Source organism: Bos taurus, chromosome 26, assembly GCF_002263795.3.
Source record: "Bos taurus isolate L1 Dominette 01449 registration number 42190680 breed Hereford chromosome 26, ARS-UCD2.0, whole genome shotgun sequence".
Classification (NCBI taxonomy): Eukaryota; Metazoa; Chordata; class Mammalia; order Artiodactyla; family Bovidae; genus Bos; species Bos taurus.
Genome location: NC_037353.1, coordinates 24,687,171 through 24,712,204, shown reverse-complemented (window position 1 = coordinate 24,712,204; position 25,034 = coordinate 24,687,171). Strand labels below are relative to the sequence as shown.

At 37.6% G+C, this 25,034-nt stretch overlaps 2 protein-coding genes across 10 annotated transcripts in view; one reads left to right on the top strand and one right to left on the bottom strand.

Annotated features, from left to right (window-relative positions):
* CFAP43 (cilia and flagella associated protein 43) overlaps nucleotides 1–17,214 on the top strand; it is a 100,335-nt gene extending 83,121 nt beyond the window's left edge. For 6 of the 8 annotated variants that reach the window (XM_015460666.3, XM_059881860.1, XM_010819895.4 and 3 more), the window contains 10 exons: nucleotides 2,095–2,202; nucleotides 3,619–3,705; nucleotides 4,624–4,712; nucleotides 6,262–6,475; nucleotides 7,611–7,723; nucleotides 8,981–9,140; nucleotides 12,326–12,490; nucleotides 14,292–14,372; nucleotides 16,061–16,214; nucleotides 16,399–17,214. In XM_015460666.3, the coding sequence (XP_015316152.2) occupies nucleotides 2,095–2,202; nucleotides 3,619–3,705; nucleotides 4,624–4,712; nucleotides 6,262–6,475; nucleotides 7,611–7,723; nucleotides 8,981–9,140; nucleotides 12,326–12,490; nucleotides 14,292–14,372; nucleotides 16,061–16,214; nucleotides 16,399–16,565 (1,338 nt within the window). In that variant the 3' untranslated portion in view covers nucleotides 16,566–17,214. Of the gene's footprint in view, nucleotides 1–2,094; nucleotides 2,203–3,618; nucleotides 3,706–4,623; nucleotides 4,713–6,261; nucleotides 6,476–7,610; nucleotides 7,724–8,980; nucleotides 9,141–12,325; nucleotides 12,491–14,291; nucleotides 14,373–16,060; nucleotides 16,215–16,398 lie in introns of those variants that run through there. The other 2 variants (NM_001205849.3, XM_059881862.1) reach the window with 2 other exon arrangements.
* A 3,307-nt stretch (nucleotides 17,215–20,521) lies between these two features.
* Nucleotides 20,522–24,763, bottom strand: SFR1 (SWI5 dependent homologous recombination repair protein 1). Of its 2 annotated transcripts, none has more exons than XM_024985886.2 (4): nucleotides 24,666–24,763; nucleotides 23,454–23,569; nucleotides 22,179–22,589; nucleotides 20,522–21,215 (listed from the first exon to the last, which is right to left on the bottom strand). In XM_024985886.2, the coding sequence occupies exons 2-4, from the start codon at nucleotides 23,547–23,549 to the stop codon at nucleotides 21,024–21,026; spliced, it is 699 nt and encodes a 232-aa protein (XP_024841654.1). In that variant the 5' UTR covers nucleotides 23,550–23,569; nucleotides 24,666–24,763; the 3' UTR covers nucleotides 20,522–21,023. The 2 variants fall into 2 exon arrangements, with proteins under 2 accessions (XP_024841654.1, XP_003587924.2); XM_003587876.6 differs by having other exon boundaries at nucleotides 24,685–24,763.
* Between the last annotated feature and the right edge of the window lie 271 nt (nucleotides 24,764–25,034).

Genomic DNA, 25,034 nt, shown 5'->3' with positions numbered 1-25,034 from the left:
AATGTCCAACTGTGAAATGAATAAATAAAATGTTGTTTATTCATGTAATGGCATATTATTCAACAATAAAAAGTACTAATACATTCTACCACATGAATGAACCTGGAAAGCATGCTGAGTGAATGAAGCCAGACACTCTGGGCCACATGTTGAGTGATTCTGTTTATATGAAATGTCCAGAAGAGGCAAATCCATAGAGACAAAGTTAATTAGCAGTTGCCTTGGGGTGGAGGCAGGAAGACCTCTGGAAGGTGTGGGGAGAAATGCGAAATGACTGCTAACGGATTTTTTTTTTAAAGTGCTGAAATACTCTAAAATTGTGGTGTTGGTCGCACAACTGAGAATATAAGTTTAAAAACCACTGAACTACAGACTTTAAAGAACCAAATTGTATGGATTGTGAAAGACATCTTAATAAAGCTGTTATTTTTAAAAGACATATTCAAAACATCCTTTCATATAAGTGAAGTCACTCAGTCGTGTCTGACCCTTTGTGACCCCATGGACTATAGCCTATCAGGCTCCTCCATCCATGGGTTTTTCCAGGCAAAAATACTGGAGTGGGGTGCCATTTCCTTCTCCAGGAGATCTTTCCGACCCAGGAATTGAACCCGGGTCTCCCGCATTCTAGACAGATGCTTTACCATCTGAGCCACCAGGGAAGATTTTCATACAAGACAATGAGGAAATTATTAAAGGCTACTATCAAAAGGAGTCCACTTTAGAAGATCCCCTAAATGGGACAATTTAAGATTCAACAATGATAACAATTGCAATTAATTGAAGCCTATCAAATTTATTAGGTTAATGAATTTGTGATATTTTAAAAATGCCTTCAAAGGATAACAACCAGTTTATTATCTGCTGCTGCTGCTGCTGCTAAGTCGCTTCAGTCGTGGCCGACTCTGTGCGAGCCCATAGACAGCAGCCCACCAGGCTCCTCCGTCCCTGGTACTCTCCAGGCAAAAATACTGGAGTGGGTTGCCATTTCCTTCTCCAATGCATGAAAGTGAAAGTGAAATCGCTCAGTTGTGTCCGACTCTTAGCGACCCCGTGGACTTCAGCCTACCGGGCTCCCCCGTCCATGGGATTTTCCGGCAAGAGTACTGGAGTGGGTTGCCACTGCCTTCTCCAGTTTATTATCTAAAAACTAATAAAGATAAAGCGTCAGGAATTTACTCTGCTTTTCTGTATGAACTACACTGCCAGGTAACCAAATAGCAGATAGGGAGAAGCATGCCTTTATGAAAGGATTTCAATTAATAAGTGAAGAAGGAATGCTAGAAATACAGTATCACCATTTTGCAGCTCTCAAAGGATTAATGAACCTAAGCACTGAGATCTACAGCTGCTAACGTCTCAGAAAGAAAGACAATTTGACACTACCTGTTTCCTGATCAAAAAACACCATGTCCCCTATGGTCTTTTAAGACACAGGTCTGATCTGTCCCCCGACCCAGCTGCAAATTTTCAAGAAACACATGGGGTAAAGGACTCTGTTGAACTCACCATAAGTGAGCAGTGAGCAAAACTCAGACTAGGTGAAACTACAGATAACTACAAATAAATGTGAGGGAAAGAAAGGGCTGAAAGAGAACCTGTGGATAATAATAGGCTTTCAAAATGTGACAGTTTTTCCAACAGACAAGTTATACAGTCATACCCAGAAGATGCGTATTTGGGTAATAATACTGTAAAGAAACACAAGGAAGTGATTACTGCAAAACTCAAGACAATGGTTATTATTGGAGTTGAGATGAGGATGGGGGCACATGGAAGGGCTGTGGCTAAGCTCCAGTTCTTGAATTGAGTGGTGATTACAGTGGTGTTTTGTCTTAATAATAACTCATTAAACTATATATTTGTTTTATGTGTTTTCCTATGTATATGTTTTATCTTGCGATGAAAATTGAACAAAGGTAAAAACAACTGAGTAGTTATTGCAAGTTTATATTCCCTTTTCCTTGAAAAGAATTTTTCTTTCTCGTGTGTCATAAACTTGCTTGGTGAGTGCCAAGTCTGTGACCCTCAATAGAAAATCCTTTCCCAGGTGGGCACATTGATTGTTTTTCCCCTTTTAAAATATTTCTACAGGAGGAATTGAAAATAAACAACCTTATTTTCTCTTTGCTGTTGGATGAAGAAATAAGCTCCAGAGAAACATTCCTGAACAACTACCTTGCAAGGAAGCAGGAGGAGAGGGTAAATACAGTGTCTGATATCTGAGTATCAGCAGTTTCTGACCAATTGCTCCCACTTGACAAGAGTCCACACTCCTGCCTGGCCCCTTCTTTCTTTCTACATTCCTTCTCAAACGTGTGTGTGTTCCTTGGCTGCCTGTCTGGGACTTTTAACCACTGACTGGCTATGGGACCTTGGACAAGACATTTTCAAGCTCTTGTCTAGGGTGTATTGTTCTTTGTGGGCCATTTGGCACTCTGTTTCACTAAATATGTAAGTAATGGGTTAGCTTATAGAATGAAAAGCTGTAATATTTTTAAAAATGCTAATAGATATGTTTCATGAAAGATACAATGAATACAAAATGCTTGTCACATAATTTTCAAAAGATGTCAGGTTTTATTAATAGTATTAATAAATGATATTTATGAATGAATGATTTAAAGTATCATATGACATTCACTTGTGTTTGCCAGACACGCAAAGGCAGGCTGGGGGATGAGAAAGCCATTTAATGAAAATAAGAAAGGGCTTCAGCTGTATCCTGATTAAGACTTGTTGGCATGGGGAAGCCTGGGGCAAGTTAATTAGAACCTGGGCTACCTAAATGTGTTTGGTTTGGGAAGCAGATTTGGCTTTCCCTGGTTGGTCCTCAGTTGAAAGTGATGGCAAAAATTAGGAAAGCTGAAAGTTATTGACCAAGTTCTGACAGTTTAGGGGCCAATCACTGCAGAGGTTGTGGTTTCAATTCCTGGCTGGTTGCAGACTGTGAGTCAGTTCTATTTTTATATATGGCCTGGCCATCCTCCATTTACTAATATGTATCCAGTCTCTCAGAACCCAGGCCCACATGACTCCCAAGCCTGTGCAATTTCATCACCCACACTGCTCTGCCAAGGGTGTAGTATGCTCCCTGGTCACTTACACACTCGTGTACAGAGCTGGCTACACTTTGAAACAGGTGATTGGATGTTTGTCCTTTCAAAGCCTCCAGTGGGTTTACTTTCTACTATGAATGTTATCTGTAATTGATACTTCAATTCACATTAATCTTGTACTAGGGAATTCCCTGGAGAAGGCAATGGCACCCCACTCCAGTACTCTTGCCTGAAAATCCCATGGACAGAGGAGCCTGGTGGGCTGTAGTCCATGGGGTTGCGAAGAGTCAGACACGACTGAGCGGCTTCACTTTCACTTTTCACTTTCATGCATTGGAGAAGGAAATGGCATCCCACTCCAGTGTTCTTGGTTGGAGAATCCCAGGGACGGGGGAGCCTGGTGGGCTGCCGTCTATGGGGTCGCACAGAGTCGGACACAACTGAAGCGACTTAGCAGCAGCAGCAGCAGGGAATTCCTTCTTCTTTTTAGTATGCTCAATATTTGTATTTATCCTGAAAACTCTCCAGTTCCAATCTTCTATTTCTGATGTTATTCTAGAACCAGACCACAGAGGCCATCCGGAAGTCTAGAGAAGACCTGGATACGTACAAGGAACACTATGACAACTTACTGGCGGAAGACAAAGTGAGAGCTGTTGCCTCAGTCACTTCCCAGTGTGATAGCATTGCTGCTGCCTGGATTTGGGGAAGATTAAAAGGGATACAATCTAATCTTCTCATAGAATTTTCTCCTACTGTAATTCTCAGTTATGGGTAAACTCCATTCTATGCCATTGTGTATTTCTAAAAATCATTGTGTAAAATAAATGTTTGTAAACTTCCCTCTGGTTTAAACTTTCTCTTGCACAAAAAAAGAGAGAGCTCATCTAGACTTCAGAGCCTTTCAAACTTCAGGTTGCAATCCCCCTTAGCTGGTTATGAAATCAATTAAGTAGGCTATGACCAGCAGATTTATAAATGGAAAAGACTAGGATAGAAAAGCAAACAGAAGAATAGAATGGAATTAACAAAATAGAGGTACCTTGTCTGTTTTATAAATATTATTTTGTGAAACTTCAGTTCTAAATAAAACCCTAGTGGCTCAGACAGTAAAGAATGTGCCTGCAATGCAGGAGACCTGGGTTCAAACCCTGGGTCAAGAAGATTTCCTAGAGAAGGGAATGGCAACCCACACCGGTATTCTTGCCTGGAGAATCCCAAGGACAGAGGAGCCTGGAAGGCTACAGTCTATAGGGCTGCAAAGAGTTGGACACTACTGAGTGACTAACACTTCACTTTCACTTCACTTCAGTTCTAAGTGGTTTCTAAGACTTCTTATATGAAATAATATTTTTAGTTTACTGAGGTGCTTCTTCTTTAAGGTAAATCTTTGTGAAATCCTTGCACAGTGAGTGGTCACCCTTTAACAAGTCTATGTTATAAACCAAATATTCATGGATTTTTAAAAATCAAAGTGATACAATTAATATTTTAAAGAGTATTTTCACAGATAAAAGCCTTCTGAACAAAGTTGCAATCCTGGGAATGATATGTTTTTCTTTAGGTTCTGGATCGCAGCTTTAAAAAGGAATTTTCTGAAATTCCCAGTCATCAGGTGGATATACTCTACAAACTTTTTAAACGCCGACCAAGGTTTGTTTCTCCTTTGCTATCATGTTTCTGAGAAAAAAAAATTGTTATTAGATTTTAGCTTTTTCTCCAAATTATTTCATAATATTCGGTGTAACATCATTTACATGAAAATGTCGAAGTATTTTTATCTTAACTCAGTTTTTTAAAGATTATTATATCTTAACAGTACAATGAAGACTGATGACTTCATTATTTAGAAATTAAGTGTCTAGGTAATCATAGTGCTATTATAGGTTCTGTTTTATACATGAAAGTCGTTCCTGACAAGATATAGATAGCAGACAGATTTATAAACTGTTTTTCCCAAGATGTGTTCTAACACGTATGCATCCCTTGTGGTGTGAATTGGAATTACACATAAAAGGCTTCCAGGACAAAATAAGTTTAAGGAAATACAGGGTTGAAAAAGATATATAATTTTCTTTGCTGAAGAACATTTCAGAACTTTCTGTAGTCTTTGCATCCCACGTGAGAAATAGAGTAGGAAGTGTTTTCCAGACCCTTTCCTCAGAGCATCTCATGTGATTGTGTTCAAGACAAAGTTTGAAAAATGCCAGTATGAATGCCTGACAATAACCATTATCAACATAGTTCTGAAATATCTGATTTTGATACTTGAGAGTACCAAACAATTAATTTCACAAATTTCCAAATTTTTACCCATACAGATTTCTGTAATTTTTAATCAAACATAATGTAGGAATCACGGAGTTTGTCACAAAGGCTTATCTGTGTCTAAGATACAGACTGATTCTCTCACTTTTGACAGATTATATGCAACCTGAGAAATTCAGCCTAGAACAAACCTTGTATCTTGGTTTCCCTGTTTTTAAAGGAGTGAGTTATATATGCCTATGAAGAAAGAAGTGAGACCTATCGAAAGGCAGTAATGGAAAAAGAATAAGCTGTATTGTCCAGCAGCATTAGCTTTAAATACTAACTCCACACCTTTCAGACCTGTGGCCTTGGTCAGTCACTTCTCTCAGAGACTCACTTCCTTCTAGAAAAGGAGGGTAACTATAGTAACTTCACAGCACATTGTGAGGTGCCTTGAGGGTAAGTGCTGGCACAAGTCTCAGTACCCTTCTCTTCCCAGCTGCAGCCCGGCAAACAAAACCAGTCCATAATGTAGATAAAAAAGAGGCACTTCTCCAGGTGCACGCATAGCTGAACACATTCCAGGCTATTCACCTGCAACAAAGACATCAGTAGAGGACATGTGGGCCAGAACCAGGGAACATCCGCACTTCTCTCAGGCATTTACTTGCCTGCTTAAAATGCCCAGAAGGGAGACATTTTCTTGTGCAGTTAACGCTTCCAGTGCTGATTGCAGTTGGGGGACATCTGTCGTCCACTTACGGTCATGTCTGAGGATCCCAAAGATGTCGAAAGGCCCCAGCAGGTGCTTTTCTCTTTGGAGTAATCCACCCACTAACCACAGGGAAGTGCCATGCAGTGTCACACCTCTGCTAAAGGTTATATTATTTAACAGTGATTGTTTTGTATGTGAAAATATGAAACGTTGATGGGCTTTTATTGATAATACCAGGATTCACAAACACAAAATACATGCAGAAACGACCAGTCTTGTGCCTTTTGGAGAGCGACCAGGATCTGGGAAATTGAATAAGGATGCCTTTGCCCAGTTAATGAAAGCCATGGATGACTTGGACAGTACTAATAATATGCCAGAAGGCTTGGACACCTCTGTCTGGGAACATTTCTGCATGACCAGAAGAGCAAAAGTGGAAAATGAACAGAAAGTATATAACATTTTATCATTCTATTGTATTTCATTTCACTTAGTATCCTAGTATCAAATATATAGTTTCTGGTGGTCAGTCCTTCTAGAAAAGCTAATTATTTAGGTTTCCCATTAAGGTAGCAGTTAGTAATATTAATAATAATTATAAAGAAATAAAATATTAACCCTAGTCCGATTGAGGGCTAAGTACAGGCCTACTTGTAGACCCACTATCCAAAATGACGGCCATTAGCCACACATGGTTATTTTTTATGCGAAATAAATGTGGACAGTTCTAATTGAGACATGCTGTTATTGGAAAATATGGGCAGAGTTAGAAGATTTAGTATGAAAAAAAGAATGGAAAATGTCCCAATATTTTTTATATTCTTTACAGGTTGAAATGATAATGTTTTGGATATATTGTGTTAAATAAAAGAGTAAAGTTAATTTCACCTGTTTCACTTCACTTTTGTAATGTGGCTCCTACAAAATTTAAAATTATGTATGCAGCTGGCATTGATGGCTCACATGACGTTTCTCTAGGACAACACTGTTATAGACACAACTTCTTCTGTCTGCTCTGGTCTTGAGTAGTGTTCATCTCTTTTTGCATAGACTAGAATTATATTTCACCAGAACCAACCAGAACAAACGTTATAGTTTTGCTAGAATGTTTTGTTAATGTAAAAAAACAGTAGCAATTTGAGAGTGTGTTTAATTGGGAAAAGACTCCTTCCTCTTGTTGCTTCTTGACCACATCCTGCCTCCACTCCCCCAGATTCCCTAAATTGGGTGCCACATGTGTGAGGCTGTCATATTTTTGTTGAAGTATCTATGACTGTAAAATTTTGTCTAAGATGATAAGATATAAGAAAAATCCTAGCTGCATGCCTATTGTCTTTCAATGAGAAGCAATTTTGACACTTTTGGGGGATACTTTTCTAATTATTCATGGGATGTGCCATGTAAGTTTCAAGTTTCTTATATTACATAATGGCAGGGATTTAAATTTTTACTAATTTATTAGAAAGTTGGACTTAAGTTTTGTAATAAAGTTAAAAGATGTATATTTCTCAAGTTCTTTAAAATTAGTTTGCTTTTATTTCTAAAGCTCCATATGTTCTGAGATGTTTGTGGTTTGATTTCTTCAGGTAAAGCAGAAAGCTGCTGGCTTAATAGAAATGGTGGCTTTCCTACGGAGAAGAACTGAGGATGATGAGAAGGTGCAACATGAAATTGAAAAAGTGTTCCATGAGCTCATCCTGTAATTTGAACCTTTCATTCACGTTCATGTTTTCAAAATATAAGCTAGGGCTAAATTAAGTTGTGTTATCATGGGGGGAGAGTGCTGACTCACGGGTTTACAGCTGGCACTGACTTTACCTATTCGTGCTTTATAGCTTCTCTTGGAGAAAGTGCATTTTGTTATGTAAGACCTTATTTCAGAATGAAATTTACTTTCATGCTCCCTGTTCTTACTGCAAACCATCAAGTTTTTTTTTTTTTTTTTTTTACTTTTTAATGTTTTTCCTTTTTAGAATTTGAAGTATGATTTACTTATATTAGTTTCAGATGCACCAATAGTGATCTGATATTGCTATACGTTACTCAGTGATCTCCATGATAAGCCTCGTTAGCATTTGTCATCATACAAAATTCTGATAATATTATTGACTATATTTATATTCCCTATGGTATACCTTACATCCCTGTGACTTACTTAACAAACATGTAAGTTTGGGGAAAGGCTTTTATTTTAATCTCCTTCCACATAAAAATACAAAGAATATGTTTCTGCTAGTAAGTACTTTTAGGCTCAAGCCACACAGGCAAAACAGTGTGGAAATTTAGGCAGATATCCAAGAAATTTCCATCTGTATGCCTCATAAGCTAGTATTTTTCTTCAGGGGAGCTTGTTGCATTTTCCTGAGTGACTAAGATACTGTCTTCTGTCCTTACTTCACTTTTGGCCGTATTTATAGCCACATTGATAAATACTTCTCTGATGTCTCCAAGTTCATCATTAAACATCATTTTCAGATCTAGGTGATAAGCAAGTATATGGATTACCTAAAAATAGATTTGATAAGTAGCATGCAGATTAAACATTGTTAATATAATATCAGAGATCAATACATGAAGTCAGAACAAATCTACCTAAAGAGATTTGTTATTTGGTAGTGTCTCTGATTTTTTCCACTTACGTTCAAAAGCATATTAATCTTTTCTTAATCATGAAGTAAAACTTTATGAATGTGTTTCTGTGCATACCATTCTGTAAATAGCCCAAGTGTAATTCCATATCCTCAAGAAAAGAAGTATCACAGAGATCTCTAGGACAGCTTGTCATTGGAAAAATATTTTCCACATTAATCTCCAGTGTGTTTCCTTTCAGCTTAAGGAAAATTAATTTTGAATTTTATATCATACATATTTTATTGAATGTATATATCAAATTATAGGTGAAATTTGAAATATAAATATGTCACAACTACTTATTTTGAAGTCTTTTTCAATTTAGATTACAGGAAGAGAAAGTGAAATTCCAGTTGAATTTGACGATCCAAATCCTCCTTAAACAAGGACAGGTAGAACTGGAGAATTTCCAGTTAATGCTGGATTATTCTGATGCAATCCTCATCAACAAGATCATAATTGAAGACTTGAATTCTGTGATTCGGGTAATTAGCATTTTTTAAAAAGAAAAAAACATGTCACCTGCTGTGCCAAATATTTTTCATGTTCCCCCATTTCTATGGGAAATCATTCAGTTGAGTCAGTAGGTGATTCCTACCCTGAAGAAGTTTACACGTGTGTCCAGGCCCCACATCTAGACATGGATATATTTTCTAAAAGCTTCCCAGATAATTTTAAGGTAAAAAGAAGTTCAAGACCATGGAGTTAAATGTTCATTCTACTATACCATCATTTTGTTAGAGTCAATTTCCTCACCTAATGATGTTTGATAAGCTTAGATAATTAATTTCAGATCTTGCTTGTTTTTTAATATAAACATCTAATGTTAAAAATTTCCTTCTAAGCACTATTTTAGCTACACTCTACACATTTTGATAGTTTGTATTTTTATTTTCTTTCCATTTAAAATATTATCTAATTCCTCATGTAACTTTCTATTAGAAGTTACTATGGATTATTTAGAAGTATGTTATTTAATTTCCAAATATTTGGGAATTTGGGGCTATTTGGAAATTATGTGCTAATGTTGTTACATGTATTACTTGCTCGTAACCCATATTGCATTACTCTTGTTCCTTTAAGCAGTCAGTTGTCTTTTAGAGTGATTAAAAATAAAGAAAAAATGATTTTCTATTTCCCTTCAATTTCACCATTTCAAGAGATCTTTCTTTGTGTGGATTGAAGTTTCTGTTTTGTATTATATACCTTCTGCTTAAAGAACTTTTAACTGAATTGTCTGCTAGTAATGAAATCTGTTTTCCTTTGTCTGAAATTGTCTTTGGTTCACCTCTATTACTGAAAGGTATTTTACTGGTTTCCCTGGATTGACAGACTCTCTCTCTCTCTGTCTTTTCACTTTAAAGTTGTTCATCTTCTTCTGGCTTACAGAACTTCTGATAAGATGCCTACTGTATCTTTTTAATCTTTGTACCTCTTAATATAGTGTGTCTGCCTTTGAGATTTTCTCTTTATCTTTGATTTTCAGAAGTCTGAACATATGTCTAGGGGTGTATGTGTGTGTGTGTGTGTATGATCCTTTTAATGTATTCTTGACTTTGGCTTGCTAATATATTTTGTCCAGGATTCTTGCATCCATATTCATCAAGGATATCGACTTACAATTTTCTCTTATTGTGGTGTCTTTTTCTGGATTTGATAACAGGGAAATATTGCCCTCATAAAATGTTTGAATGTATTCCCTTCTTTTCAATTTTTTTCTTAAGTGTTTGAGAAGGATTTATGTAAGTTCTGGTATGTTCTATTTTCACTTACATTCATTTAAAAGTATTTTCTAATACTGCTTATGATTTCTTCTTTGACCCCATTGAATATTTAATAATATATGATTGAATCTCCACATATTTGCAAATATTCAGGTTTTCTTTCTGTTATTGATTTCTAGTTTCATTCCTTTGTAGTCAGATCAGACACTTTGTATGATTTTCATCTTTTAAAATGTATTTGGATTCATTTTATGGCTAAACATATGGTCTGTATTTGAGAATACAGAATAGTGTATATTCTGCTGGTACTGAGTGAGGCATTCTGTGTATGTCTCTTAGGTCTTGTTCAAATCCTTTATTTCCATATTGATCTTCTATATACTTAAAAACCATGAAATAAACAGTTCCATGGAAGAGGGAACCATGCACTATATCAATTACTTGACAAGAGCATGGTTCTCAACACTCGGAGTGTTGGTTCAGGAGCTCAAATGGCGATGGCTGAAGAAATAATATGAAGTGAGGAAGTTGAGACCAGGACTATTAATAAATCTTATGAAAAAATTGAAAGGAAAGCAGAGAGGAGATGTAGTAGTTTGACAGAAGTGTTTCTCAACCTCAGCACTATTGACTTTTGAGCTGGATGGTTATTTGCTGGAGAGAGCTCATGTGCTGTGTATTGTGTGGAGTTTAGAAGCACCCCTGGCCTCCACCTACTAGATGCTCGTAGCAATGCCTCCCCTTCCAGTTGTGTCAGCCAAAATGCCTCCCAATGTAGTTGAATGTCCGCTGGTGGGGCAATGTTTTGCCCATTTGAGAGATACTGCTGCAGAGAAATGTTTGACCTTAAGATTTGGGATCTGGTGTTGACAAGATCAAGGGTATGTTCATGGGATCTGGGTGGCTGAGCAAACAGAAAATATCATTGAAAGTGAGAAATTCGAGGAATTGAGGCCAAGCAGTGATCAAAAGATAAAAATAATTTTTAAAAAGAGTAGTAGTCTTTTTAAAGACTGCTGCTGCTGCTGCTAAGTCGCTTCAGTCGTGTCCGACTCTGTGCGACCCCACAGACGGCAGCCCAACAGGCTCCCCCGTCCCTGGGATTCTCCAGGCAAGAACACTGGAAGGGGTTGCCATTTCCTTCTCCAATGCATGAAAATGAAAAGTGAAAGTGAAGTCACTCAGTCCTGTCTAACTCTTAGCGACCCCATGGACTGTAGCCTACCAGGATCCTCCGTCCATGGGATTCTCCAGGCAAGAATACTGGAGTGGGTTGCCATTTCCTTCTCCATACTACTTTTTACAAAGAGAAGTAGTCCATAGTCTAATGATCTTGAAAAAGCTAAGTTCCCTAAGGAGAAGAGAGGAAAAATATAAAATGTTAACTGATGAAACTCACATGCAAATTTATTTTAGAATCTTAGTAGTTTCACTGTTAGCAATCTGGGGGAACATGAAAATATGAAAATATTACTGAACTTCATGTAGTCCATTTGAAGTGAAGTATAGAACATCCAAATGATTAAATATTATATTTAACCTATTCAATTCTCTTATTTTCTCACTAGCTACCAACCAGATACTGTTGTGCCTAGTGCATTAAACTACAGTCCTTTATCTTTAGTGTCAAGAAGCAGGGGAGAATAGGGGTACAAACATGTACAGATTGATGATGGCAGAAGGAATTCCTGCCTAATCATTGACATAAAAGTAAACTGGCTATGCCAAATTATCTTATAATCCTTTCTGTTTAGTAACTATTTTGCTTTATATCATGATCAGATTGTGCCTGTGAAGTAATTTTTAATGTCTGCTACATTTTTAAAAGAAGATAGAATTATCTCTGCATTCCAAGTGTTTTCTAAGAAAAGCATTCAGCTTCAACTATTCTGAATGCAGAATGTTAATACGAATGCCAGTTGTGTGTGTGTGATTTTTTTTTTAAGACTCAAGGACAAAAGAAAGTTGCTAGCATGATGGAAAGTAAAGAAGTCCATAAAGGAATATTTCAGATTGAGTGGGAACATAAGAAGATGGAGATGGAAATGGAAGATCTAAATCAGAAGGCTTGGGATATTCAGATGCTGTTTTTTTCAAGAGATCGTCAAAAGGTAAGTTCTCCCTGTGCCCCACTATATAATTTTAATTTCAGTCATTAAAGTATTCACTCATTCAACCAATATTTAATAAGATGCTCTGTGATGTCAAGCATGTCCTATGCATAGTATTTCATAATGTGACTCTGGATTCTGTCTGTTTCTTCTGTAGTTTACATTTGCTGCCTCTGGTTCTTTGTGACCCAGTCAGTAGTATAGTTCTATCTTGCAGTTCACCAGGAATTTCCTAAATGTTAAATCTAGTGATCCCTTTCCCAGTCATCACCATCCCTGTAGTATTTGACATTGACCATCTTCATTCCCTCTGTCTCTTTTTTTTTTTTTCTTTCTGGCCAGGAGCATGTGAGATCTTAATTCCCCAACCAGGGATCATATGTACATTTCCCCACAAACTCCCTCGCACCCCACAGTGGAAGCAGAGTTTTAACCACTGGACTTCCTGGGAGGTCCATCTTCATTTTTAATATTGCCTGTTGTTTTGGCTTTGATCATCCCTCCTTTCTCCTGTATTTCTTCCAACATGTCAAATCACTCTGCCTCTTTTCCTGATTTCTCTTTTGTTTCTACCTCTTAAGTATAGTGATTAAGATTCTGCCCTCAGCTCTGTGTTTCTTTCCGCGTCCTCTCCTTTGATGACTTCTCTTTTTCTAACTTCCATGATCACTCCTAAGACTCATCCAAGCTTTCTGGATTCCAATTCAATTCCAGTCTCACTTCTCTGAACCTGACCTTTCTCAAGCATTATTTCTGTGTGATCTCCCAACAGCACCTCTTCTTCTTTTGCTTATTTCTGTTCTTTCAGCCATTCACTTGGGGTTAAAGTTGCTGTCCTCTGATTCCTCTGCTTCCCTTGTCTTCCAAGCCTTGCCTAGTGTATCCATTTATTCCCTCATTCTTTGGGCCCCTAGCCTTTACCTTGCTTCAGTTCTTCCTTTTCAATGGTTTCTAGTATTTTATAACAATCTTCTAACAAGTCTCTTGACTTTGGGTTTTTCTCTATCTCATCTATAGATTCACATTCCTATTCAGCTCTAACATTCCTACTCTGCTCTATTTTAAACTTCCTCTTCTTACCTGGCCAATGAATTTTCAAGTTCTTAAGTGGTGTTGAGTGTCCTTCAATCTTTCTCAAATTCATTTCCCCTGTTAGTCTTTTACACACCAGTATTTTCAAACCAAACTGATTATATTTTCTAGGATTCTACCTCTGTGCCTTTGCAATACTGGTTCTTCTACCTGGAATATTTTTCCTCAATTTTTTTCACATCCCGAATCTACTTTTGAAGGTCTGGTTTAAATGCCACCTAATCCATAAAGCCTTTTGATTTCCCAAGCTCAGAGAAATCATAGCCCATCTCAAACCACCTTTTAATTTGCATGTCACTTATGTATCTTCTGGCAGTGTATCATATTACTTATTCTCTTCTTCTTGATGTCTAGGTCATGTTATCTATCTTTGTTATCTCCCTCAGTATCTTTAACTATTAGTAGGATATTGTTAATATGGAACTCATGAGACACTGTCAAATAAAACACAGTAAATATCTGGTGAGTTGAATAAATGAATGAATGAGAAAATAAACTAGGCATTGGTAGTTATTAGTATATAGGTGAATGCATCAGTAACTGAACATGAGTAAAGATTATGGCACAAAGTCAAGTCAATCCTCACTTGGATAGATATTTTTTATGAGAAACAGAACTTCCAAAACTAAGATAATCTTTATAAAATTATCTCTTGGAAGAAATATAGAAAAATATACTTACTTTGTGGTTTCTTTTTTTCCTCTCAAAGTACCTAAATGAACCAAACTATGAGACTCTGATTGCCATTCAGATTGGAATAATGGAGCAGACTATTGCTGTTTTAGATAAGGTAGGAATCAAAGATATTGATCATTATATTTCCAGTATTTGTGAATGATATGAACAAAGTAATAGTTTTCAAACCATGAATCCAAATAGAACCTATAAAAACTTGGTCTTTTATAATGATATTCAGGATGTAATTCAGTTCGGTTGCTCATTCATGTCCGACTCTTTGCAACCCCATGGACTGCAGCACGCCAGGCCTCACTATCCATCACCAACTCCCAGAGTTTACTCAAACTCATGTCCATTGAGTCGGTGATGCCATCTAACCATCTCTTCCTCTGTCCTCCCCTTCTCCTCCTGCCTTCAAACTTTCCCAACATCGGGGTCTTTTCAAATGAGTCAGTTCTTTGTATCAGGTAGCCAAAGTATTGGAGTTTCAGCTTCAACATTGGTTCTTCCAGTGAACATTCAGGACTGATTTCCTTTAGGATGGATGTAATTAGAGGTCCCTAAATAGTGTCTTTGCAACCATAACCATTGTGATAGCCTGAAGGACTTTAAAAAATATTTTAATTTTATATTGGAGTATTGTTGATGAATAATGGTGTTAGTTCCAGGTGTACAGCAAAGTGATTCAGTTATACATATACATGTATCCATTCTTTTTCAAGTTCTTTTCCCATTTAGGTTATTACAGAATACTAAGCGAAGTTTCTTGTGCTATACAGTAGGTCCTTGTTGGTTATCCTCTTGCTTTCCTTGGTGGCTCAGATGGTAAAGAGTCTGCCTGCAATGCAGAAGACCTGGGTTCAATCCCTGGGTTGGGAAGATCCCCCGGAGAAGGAAATGGCAACCCACTCCATTATTCTAGTCTGGAAAATTCCATGGACGAAGGAGCCTGGCAGGCTACAGTCCATGGGGTCACAAAGAGTTGGACACAACTGAGCGACTTCACTTGTTGGTTATCTATTTTAAATATAGAACTGTGTATATCTCAATCCCAACCTTCCATTCTGTTTCCCCCCCACCCTTCCCCAGCTCTGTAACCATAAGTTTGTCCTCTAAATCTGTATGTTTCTGTTTTGTAAATAAGTCTATTTGTATCATTTTCTTTAGATTCCAGGTGTAAACAAGATCATATGATATGTCTTTGTCTGACTTACTTCACTTAGTATGATAATCTCCAGGTCTGTTCATATTGCTGCAAATGTCATTATTTCATTCTTTTTAATGACTGAGTAATATTCCATTATATATATGTACCACATCTTCATCCATTCATCTGTTAATGGACATTTAGGTTGTGAAGCACTTCAACATCCTTTGGGGCTACTGGAGTGTAGGTCAATTTCCTGTTTCACATTCGGTTATGATTTTATGTAGTAGAAGTGTTGATAGTTTTTCCTAGCCATTGTAAAGGCTTTGTTTTACCCTAACTGCCTGAGCACTCAGTTTTGAGTGTTTAACATATATAAGATGGAAACAAAGTATTCTCCAGGCTGTGTTCTTAAAATCTCTCATTTCTAAGAATATATAAAGTTTCTTCTAAAATGTGTATTAACAGACCATTCTATCTTTCAACAAATAATTTAAGTACCTACTGTGTGTGGGCATTATGCTAAGCACTAGGGGTATGGTGGTAAGATATCTTAATGATGACAATGTATTTAAATTTTAAGAATAATATCTTTATAAAATATTTTCTTTCAAAATTATTTTTGTGGGATGTCCTGGGAACAAAAATTTCAGACCCACAAAAAAAATGTGGAGAACTGCAAAAAGCTGCTTAAAAAACTGAGAAGGTACAGCAATCAAAAAGATATAGCAAATTATACCCTAAGTTGCAATTTACGAGAAGAGCTGGTGGCTGTCTCAGAGAGAAAAGACATCTGTAATGCAATGGGTAAGATTTTTTTTCTTTAATTAACTGTCAGTTTGTTTAAAAGTAATCAGAATTCCTAAAATCTGTACAGTGGTTATAAAACTACCAGTATTTGTTCCATATGTTTAACTATTTCAGAGTGCTGTTTCTGTATTTTAAACTGTAGATAATAATTCAACTAATTCCTTCTTCATTTTGGGGATAGGGTCTAAACTGACCTGTGAAAAGATTTCCAAAGAACGATACGAAAACATGATGAGACAACAAAAGTTAACAAAAATTTCAAAACAACAAGCTGATCAGATTTCAATACTACAGGCTGAAGTTGAAAGATTAAGAATGAAAACATTTCCTGCTCTTGTTCAAATGTAAAAATACTGTGGAAAATGTAAGATCAAATCAATCATTTTAAAAATAATTTCATTTGGTTAAAATGATTTCTCTTATATCAGAAAATTTAAGTAGAATCTTCTCTTAGTGTCATATTTTTGATAGCAAATTGTTTGATTTTAGTCTTAATCATTATAAAAATGTTTGTCCTGCATGAATAAATGTCTAAAATAACATGAATTATTTTTATTCAAGAATGAATAAGATTTTATCTCAGAATATTCAAGATCTATTTTATTCTTAATTAAAAATATTTTCACAGTAGTAGTATAGACAGTCTTAAAGACAAAAAATTATTCTTAGCCACTACTGCCATTTCTAATTTTATAGAATTACCAGAAACATTATGAGATTATGATTTTTATCTTTTATATTTTTCTGTATTTCCCATTTCCTTCTGTAAGCATTTCTCTATAATTGGAAAAAAAATCATAGAATGTTAAAGATTATTCCCTCTGCTGTCAATGTGAACAAAGTGGTTTACTTTTACCAAGCCCTAAATCATTTGTAAATTACAAGATATTTTCTACGTAAGCATTCTAGACATAATCATCTTTATCTCATATTTATTACAACAGAACTTAACTTTGTGTCCCACCCAACAGTTTAGTAAACAGAAAAAACACGTTTTCTCATTTTGTGATATTGTGATTTATAAGAAATATATATTTGGTCTTCGACCCCATTCCTGGCACAGAGATCCTAACACACTTGGAATTTCCTAAGTGATGAGAGAGGTACAGGTGTCTTGTTAATGAGGTGACTTTTGGACTGCACGTAAGGATGGGGGCTGGTTGCCCGAACCAACGCTGTGTCCCAACCTCCAATCCACCTACCCACCCTCCCACCCACCTCCAGGGAAGGTAAAGGAACTGGAAATTGAATTGATCACCAACGACCAGTCATTTAATCGATCATGCCTATGTAATGGAGGTCTCCATAAAATCCTACAAGGACAGGGTTTGGAGAGAGTGCTGAGAGCAAGTAAGCTCTGAGTCTTTTCCCATACCTTGCCCTATGCATTTCTTCCATCTGGAGGTTCCTGAGTCAGATCCTTTTATATGGTAATTTGGTAAATGTTTCTCTGAGTTTTGTGAGCCATTCTAGCAAATTAGTTGAGCCCAAGGAAGGAGTCTCAGGAACCTATTTACTGCCAGTGGGTCAGAAGCAGAGTTGACAATCTGGGCTTTCAGTTGACATCTAAAGTGGAGGGCAGTCTTATGGGACTGAGACCTTATCTTGTGGAATCCGATGCTATCTCCAGATGTGTCAGAATTGAGTTGAACTGTATTACAGGACATCCACATGGTGTTTGAGAATTGTTTGGTGTGGAGAAACACAGCCACAAGTGAAGGAATTTGGTGATAGGAATTCTTATATTTCCATGAAATAGTTTCTCACTTTATTCATGTAGATGATGATAAGTAATGAGATTAACTGTTCAGAAAACTGCTTTGCCTTTCCATAGCCTATGGACTGCATTCCAAGGTGATAATCAGCGGGATCATTGACCAAAATCTCCAAATGGTATCAATGTCTCATCGTTCTGCAATTCGTAAATTGTTAAGTTTAATCTGCAATACCATATCCAGTGTACACTGGTGTAGGTAAAGCCAAGAGAGCAATTATAAAATATTATATTTAGAAAAAAAATTGTTTAGAAGTTTTAAAAACTGCCAGGATATACCATAATTGATCACCTGTTCAGTGATCACCTGTTTAGTGGCAATAGTAAGAAAAATAAGAGTCAGCATCATTTTGACAGCTCCCCTTCTTAGCCCTAGAATGAGTCCTAGTCAGTTTGGCTGATTAAGCATGGTAGTGTCCATTAGTAACATTTCCATGTCACCTAAATTAACTGTTGGAGCCTCCATTTGCTACTAGTCAAGGCCACAAATATCACTGCACAGTGCTCTGTGGATTGCTGGGTCTTAAACAACCTGTGTGGTTTCTGTTTCTTAATGTCCACCCTGAGTGATCTTGCAATGCTCCTTGCTTAAATGCCTCATCTTTGTGGCATAGATAGAATGGAAATTAACAAGAGTCTCTTGCCCCCAAGATGAATTCTAGTAGCATAGCAGCACTTTCAACAGGAGGCATCTTCTGGTTTGAGGGTGTTGGTAGGTGCTTTGGAAAGTCACATGGGTCATGCAACCCAGTCCCCTCTTGATTCTTCTTAGCTTCTGCTGAACTAACAGCAGTTATATTCATATTTTTATAGCCCTTTAAAATATTATCTATTTTATCAAGTAGTAATATAATTGACTGGGTCAAACATAACATGGTTTTGAGGATAGGACTTATGAGCTCTGTTGCTGGGTTGCTTGGGATAACCACTTGATCTTAAAATTTCCTTGTCTTTAAAACTGGAGTGTTTGGTAATTATAATACTCAAATGAGTTAACATATTTTTAGAAATATGGTCAAAGCAAGTGCTAAGTGTTAGTTTTCATCTTAATGGATAAAAATAGTTCTTATTCACTAGTTCTTTAAAAATATATATCCTATTAAGTGGAGGTGAAATTAACAAATTATTTAAAAGGGGACTGCTTCAAGGGCATCCCTAGGCCCCAAACTCTCCCATTATTCCCATCCATACTCCATGATCTCCCTCCACTTGTAGAAATGCCCACTGAGCTGCTGGAGCCCTCAGCCAATGCCTTAGAAATACCCCTTACTGTACCCCCACCTCCTCCCCAACTCTCCCAAACCAGAGTCTCACTGATGCTGTACTTCTTACAAGTGGACATCTGAGGGTGACTCCAGATGTGCTAATCAGCAGTGGGGCAGCTGCAGTCAAATGCCAGCACCATCACCAGGGAAGCCACTTCCCCAGCCCCACTTAGGACTTCAGGCTGAGCAGTAAGAAGCAGTGGAGGCTGGTCAACATAGCTTCCCAGGGATGCCTATCTGGGAAAACTAGAGCCAGGGAAGGCCCATGTGAGGACTGGGCCAGTCCTCTTGGATTCACAGAAGCCGGTGACAATGGCAATGTCTAGAAGGTAAGAATTGGGGCGGGGGGCGGGGTGGGAAGGGTGAGTTACATGGGCACTAACAGAATGCATACAAGAACAGAGTCCTGATATGCCAACATCAATAGTTTGTTGGCTCATGGGGAAGGACTGGATTGAAAAAAAGGAGCACTTGGGAGTGGAGGGGGAAGCTTAGGGTAATAGCTATTTACCAAGTAGTAGGGAAGTACTTTTTTTTTTTAAGATTTTTTTTTTTTGGTTGGGTGTAGAGGGAAACTAAAACAAAAAAACCCAAGCAAAGCTGTGTTAGCCCTTAAAACGGCCCAAAAACCCCAGAAAGTCCTCAGGAAGACTGAACCAAGAAACCACTGACTCACAGAGTTCTCTCTCTGCCTTTCCCTCTAAGGGCACACTTAAACACACAAGCTTTTCTGCTTCCAAGTTCACATACAACCACTCCAGTCACAAAGAGACAGGCTTTCTTTTCTTTATAGTTTCAGATTCTCAAGGACTGGGCCAGATTGGGTCATATGTCTGTCTATGGCCAGGATAACAGACTAGGTACCGGCGGGTTTCTGGCTGAGTCACTGTTAATGGAGTAAAAGTGAAAGTCACTCAGTAGTGCCTGACTCTTTGCCACCCCATGGACTATACAGTCCCTGGAATTCTCTAGGCCAGAATACTGGAGTGGGTAGCCATTCCCTTCTCCAGGGGATCTTCCCAACCCAGGGATGGAACCCAGGTCTCCAGCATTGCAGGCAGATTCTTTACCAGCTGGGCCACCAGGCAAGCCTATTAATGGAATAGATATGCTAACTTTAACCTTTTTCACAGGTATGATTGTAAAGGCAGATGAATATAAAAGACGCTGTATACCATGCCTTGAAGTGGGAAAATGAGCATATGTGGTTTTATAAAAAATAGATGACCATTTCACTAAATGAGATACAGAATACAAGTGACAAATTTGAAGAGACAGAAATTAATATAATTTTGAACATGAGTTTAAATACCTGCTATACCATCCAGATAAACATGTGATAAATGGGTGAAAACAAGGCAGAGGCATAAACTTACGGGAGGCAAGTATTTTTAGGCAAGTTTACGTTTAGACGTTCACTAGATGGACTAGTGAACATTTAAAATAAAACGTTTTACCACAATAAATAAAATAATGTATTAAAAAACTCGTTTCCACAATTCTCTAAATTATCTTAACATGATTTAATTAAAAAAAATTTTTTTTCACCTTTCTTTAACTGGCAAGTTTTCTTTGGGAAATTTATTCAAAACACTAAATTTTCATTTTTGAACCTTGTTTATATATAACAGAGGCCCTAAATTGATCCAGGTTCACCAGGATACCTTTCTCCAAGCCCTAATGGTTTATATCTTCCCTTTAAAATGTATAAGTATCTTTTAATTAAGTTGTCATTCACAAAGATATTCTGGAGAAAAAAATTATGAATTAAACACCTATAAATTCTTCTTCATTTCTGTTATAGTGTAGCAATTTATCATCTAACCCATAATGGTCTATCAGCTGAGTAAGGCTTAGTTTCTTGTTCTCCTCAGACATAGCTGACTGCAACTCATAAAGCAACTGCTGGCTACAGCTTCTCCACTTCTCTATTAACAATTGTAACTGAGACAGGTCATTCTGAAACAGAAACAAAAAAAAGGCACAAATGTATGTCATCCTATTTTAACTTACTTAATGAAAGTTGTTAAATCAGTCAATGAATAGTAGGTTTAAAGGGTAACACATTTGGACATGAATGGGACGTCTACCCAGGAAAAAAGAAAAATGGTTTTAAGTAAAAATCTTACCCTCAGAGAAAAAAATAAGGCAAAACTATGTAAAGAAGTAACAATATAGGTTAAAAAATATCTACTTTTTCTACTACAGCTATACTTTAAAAATTACATTCAAATTAATATTTTTCAGTGTCACAATTTCATAAAACTCAAGTAGTTGTATTTAGAGAAATCCTAAAAATTCAAAAGAGCAAATAAGATATAGCATTCCATCACTGATTACAAACTGGAAAAGAGCCATTACAATATAAATGAATAATCCAGATAAATAAGGGTCATCTTCCAAGTGCCCAAATTCTATTTACTTCAACCTACCTGGGTCGAGATCTAAAATTTATTATATTTTTGTTGTTTTCTTAAAGAAAATGCTTGAAACATTTTAATAATTGGTTGGTAATAATTTAATAACAAAATCATTACTAAAAATACTTTTTATTGTACTCTGTGGCCCATTTTTAGCCTTTTTCTCTTCACTGTCACTGTTGCTTCTATTCTCATTGCAATTTGCAGCTAACATTTGAAACTTCTAATACTGCTGTGGGATGGAAACGAGAGAGAAAAGCTTCAACTGAATATTAAATGTGGGCCGGAGCTTTCAAAAATGTATACCTGGTGTTTAAGACCTCTTTTCTTAATCTATGACTTATATTTGAGTTAAAGTTGTTGGAAGCCAGGTCTCTTGGTAATTGGCTTATTTCTCAGTATTGTAAAATAAAGTTGTATTTTCTTTTTGAAATACTTTCCTACCATTTATCTAAAAACAAACAAAAAAATTATTAGGCAATGGCTCTGAAATTCTTCTCACCTTTGATCTATACATTTTGACTAGCTTCAGCCTCCGAAGAAGGTCTTCTTTCTCTTGAATCTGCTTCATCAATTTTGCTTTTTCTTTGTTTAGTTCATGTTTGGCAAGATTCTCATTCATAAAGTCATTTTGGAGATCACTGCATGACTCAGTATCAAGTGATTTAGATTCACAAACATTGATATTCTTGAAGGTATCTTTCAAACATGTACTTTCTTCAAATTCACTATCTATGTGTTTAAAATTTTCATGAAATTCCAAACAGCTTTCTTCTGTTGAAGGTGCTGATTTCTCTGAAAAAGTCTGATCATTTTCCTCACTCTCTACTTTAAGCCGTTTTACCACACTGTAACAGGAATTAAATGAAGATCTGGTTTTCCTTAATCGTTCTCTAAGGGTTGCACTCATAGGCTGAAAAAATGCATCAAACGTTAATAATGTCAGTCAAGAAAAACATTCTTGATATAAATAAGTCTACTAGGAATCAAGACTAATTTCTGTGGTAGACACCACTAGATGGCTTTCTGTCTCCATATATCTAAAGTAACCATCACAAAATTTCTTTCAATTTCTGGAAGCACCACTAAGTTTTATTCTCTTTTTAAGCCAGCACCCTTCTAAAATATCATTGAGACACTTATCTCAGTAATCACAAACATTTGTTCAGCAATTAGTCCAAGCCTGATATGGTTAGGTGCTTAGTTACAAATTAAGGAAAAAGATCTTTCCACCAAAGACCTCCATGACATCAAACTTTTTGTTTGGAATGCTGTAATAACCTGAACTGAAAATAAATGAATATAATTGAGTCAGGATGAAAATCTAAGGGGAAGGTCCAATACATTTTCTAAAAGGAAACACCTAAAATGATTTGTTAATAAAAATGGTACCTATTAACCTGCTGCTAAGTCACTTCAGTCGTGTCCGACTCTGTGCGACCCCATAGACGCCAGCCTACCAGGCTCCCCCGTCCCTGGGATTCTCTAGGCAAGAACACTGGAGTGGGTTGCCATTTCCTTCTCCAGTGCATGAAAGTGAAAAGTGAAAATGAAGTCGCTCAGTCCTGTCTGACTCTTAGCGACCCCATGGACTGCAGCCTACTAGGCTCCTCCATCCATGGGATTTTCCAGGCAAGAGTACTGGAGTGGGGTGCCATTGCCTTCTCCAACTTATTAACCTACACACTGTTAATTAACAATGTTCAGTAGACTTAAAACCACCATTACTGCAATACTTAGAAATATACATCCAGTGAAAGAACTAAGATTTTCATACTTGTTTTCTTGAACTACTTGAATTGGGAGATGGTGGATTGGCACCAGCTTGTGGAGTGCTAGGTAACATCAAAGCCGAGTTTGATGGACTTTCCATCTTGAAATCTTGCTTTACTTCTAAAAAACAAAAAATAATCACAAAACATAAATCAAATTCGCCCACACCTCTATATATTCAATTTTAAACAAATTATTGTATATAACAAGCCAGGTAACTTCCTTCTTTCACTTAGCTGTGATTCATTCTTGCTTTTTTGTGTGCAATTTTCTGTTTACTTCTCTAAATTAGATTGTTGGTCATTATGGTGACTACTAGTTTTTTCATGACAAGTTACCCAGCTAGCCTCTCAGATAAGAACTCTCCATTTGTTTTTACTGACTGATAAAATAATGATAAAAGTCTCAAAACCTGCCATTATGGGGCTGGGGGGAGGAGAATAACAGTCAGGAATTCTTTAATCTCATTAAGCCAGTTTCACAATGAAGGAAAATGTAATTGAAATCTTTTAGTGCTTTAAGTGAAAATCGCTCAGTCGTGTCCGACTCTTTGCGACCCCATGGACTATACAGTCTATGGCATTCTCCAGGCCAGAATACTGGAGCGGGTGGCCGGTCCCTTCTCCAGGCGATCTTCCCAACCGAGGGATTGAACCCAGGTCTCCCGCATTGCAGGCGATTCTTTACCAGCTGAGCCACAAGGGAAGCCCAATATTTTCTTTAAAATTTTTTTTAAAAATATTTATAACTTCTTTAAAGTGCTTGTCGGTTAGTTTTTAAATTGAGTTCATCTTATGCCTTTATCTATTGATTACTCTTCCTCTTGATTATGGATCACATTCTATTTCCCACTATTATCCCACTTAAACATAATCAGACCTGTTACATTACCCTAATTCCTAGAAGCTGTGTGCCTAAAACTAACGACCCCCGGGGGTGAGGAATAAGGAGCACAAGCACAGGTAAATTTACTCCTGTCTGCATGGTTTTCAACTAAATAGCGAAGAGACCGTGAAAAGGAATGAAGTTTCTCAAAGGCTACAGGGTAAAATACCAGAGGAGCCCTTCCTCCCCTCCCGCCACTACAGAAGGCCCACACGAGCCCTCGGGACACCCAAAACCTGAGGTGGAGCTGAGAGGTGCAATGACAGCGGAAAGGGAGCAGTATTCAAATCCCCATCCGATCCCCGAAAAAGTTCAACTGTCAGACACCCACTCCAAACCCCGCACGGTACCTCCCTCAGCCATCCCCAGACAGCACCGAGGGCGCGCCAGCCGCGGCGGCGTCTCAGAGGCCGGGCCGCGCGGGAAGAGGAAGAGACGCGCGATTGGCCAGATTGATTGACACGCAGCTCCTCTTCGCCCAGCGCCCGGAGAGGCGGGACTGCGCGCGCGCGCGTTCTCAAGACTCCGCAAGGGGGCGGGAAGAAACGGAAGGGCCGAGACGCGTGATTGGCCCAGTTGACCGAGACGCGCGGCTCTGAGCTGTCCAGCGCCCGAGAGTTGGGGCACTGTGCGCGCGGCCGTTTGTTGGGAAGAGCTTTAAAGCAACTAACGGTTCCCATGAGGGGCGCGCTTTTCTTCG

Coding starts and splice junctions, on each gene's coding strand:
- SFR1 (XM_003587876.6), bottom strand. Junction 22,590..23,453: donor CAAGTAGTTCAAGAAAACAA/GTATGAAAATCT, acceptor GCATTTTTTCAG/CCTATGAGTGCAACCCTTAG. Junction 21,216..22,178: donor TCAAAATGTATAGATCAAAG/GTGAGAAGAATT, acceptor TTTCTGTTTCAG/AATGACCTGTCTCAGTTACA.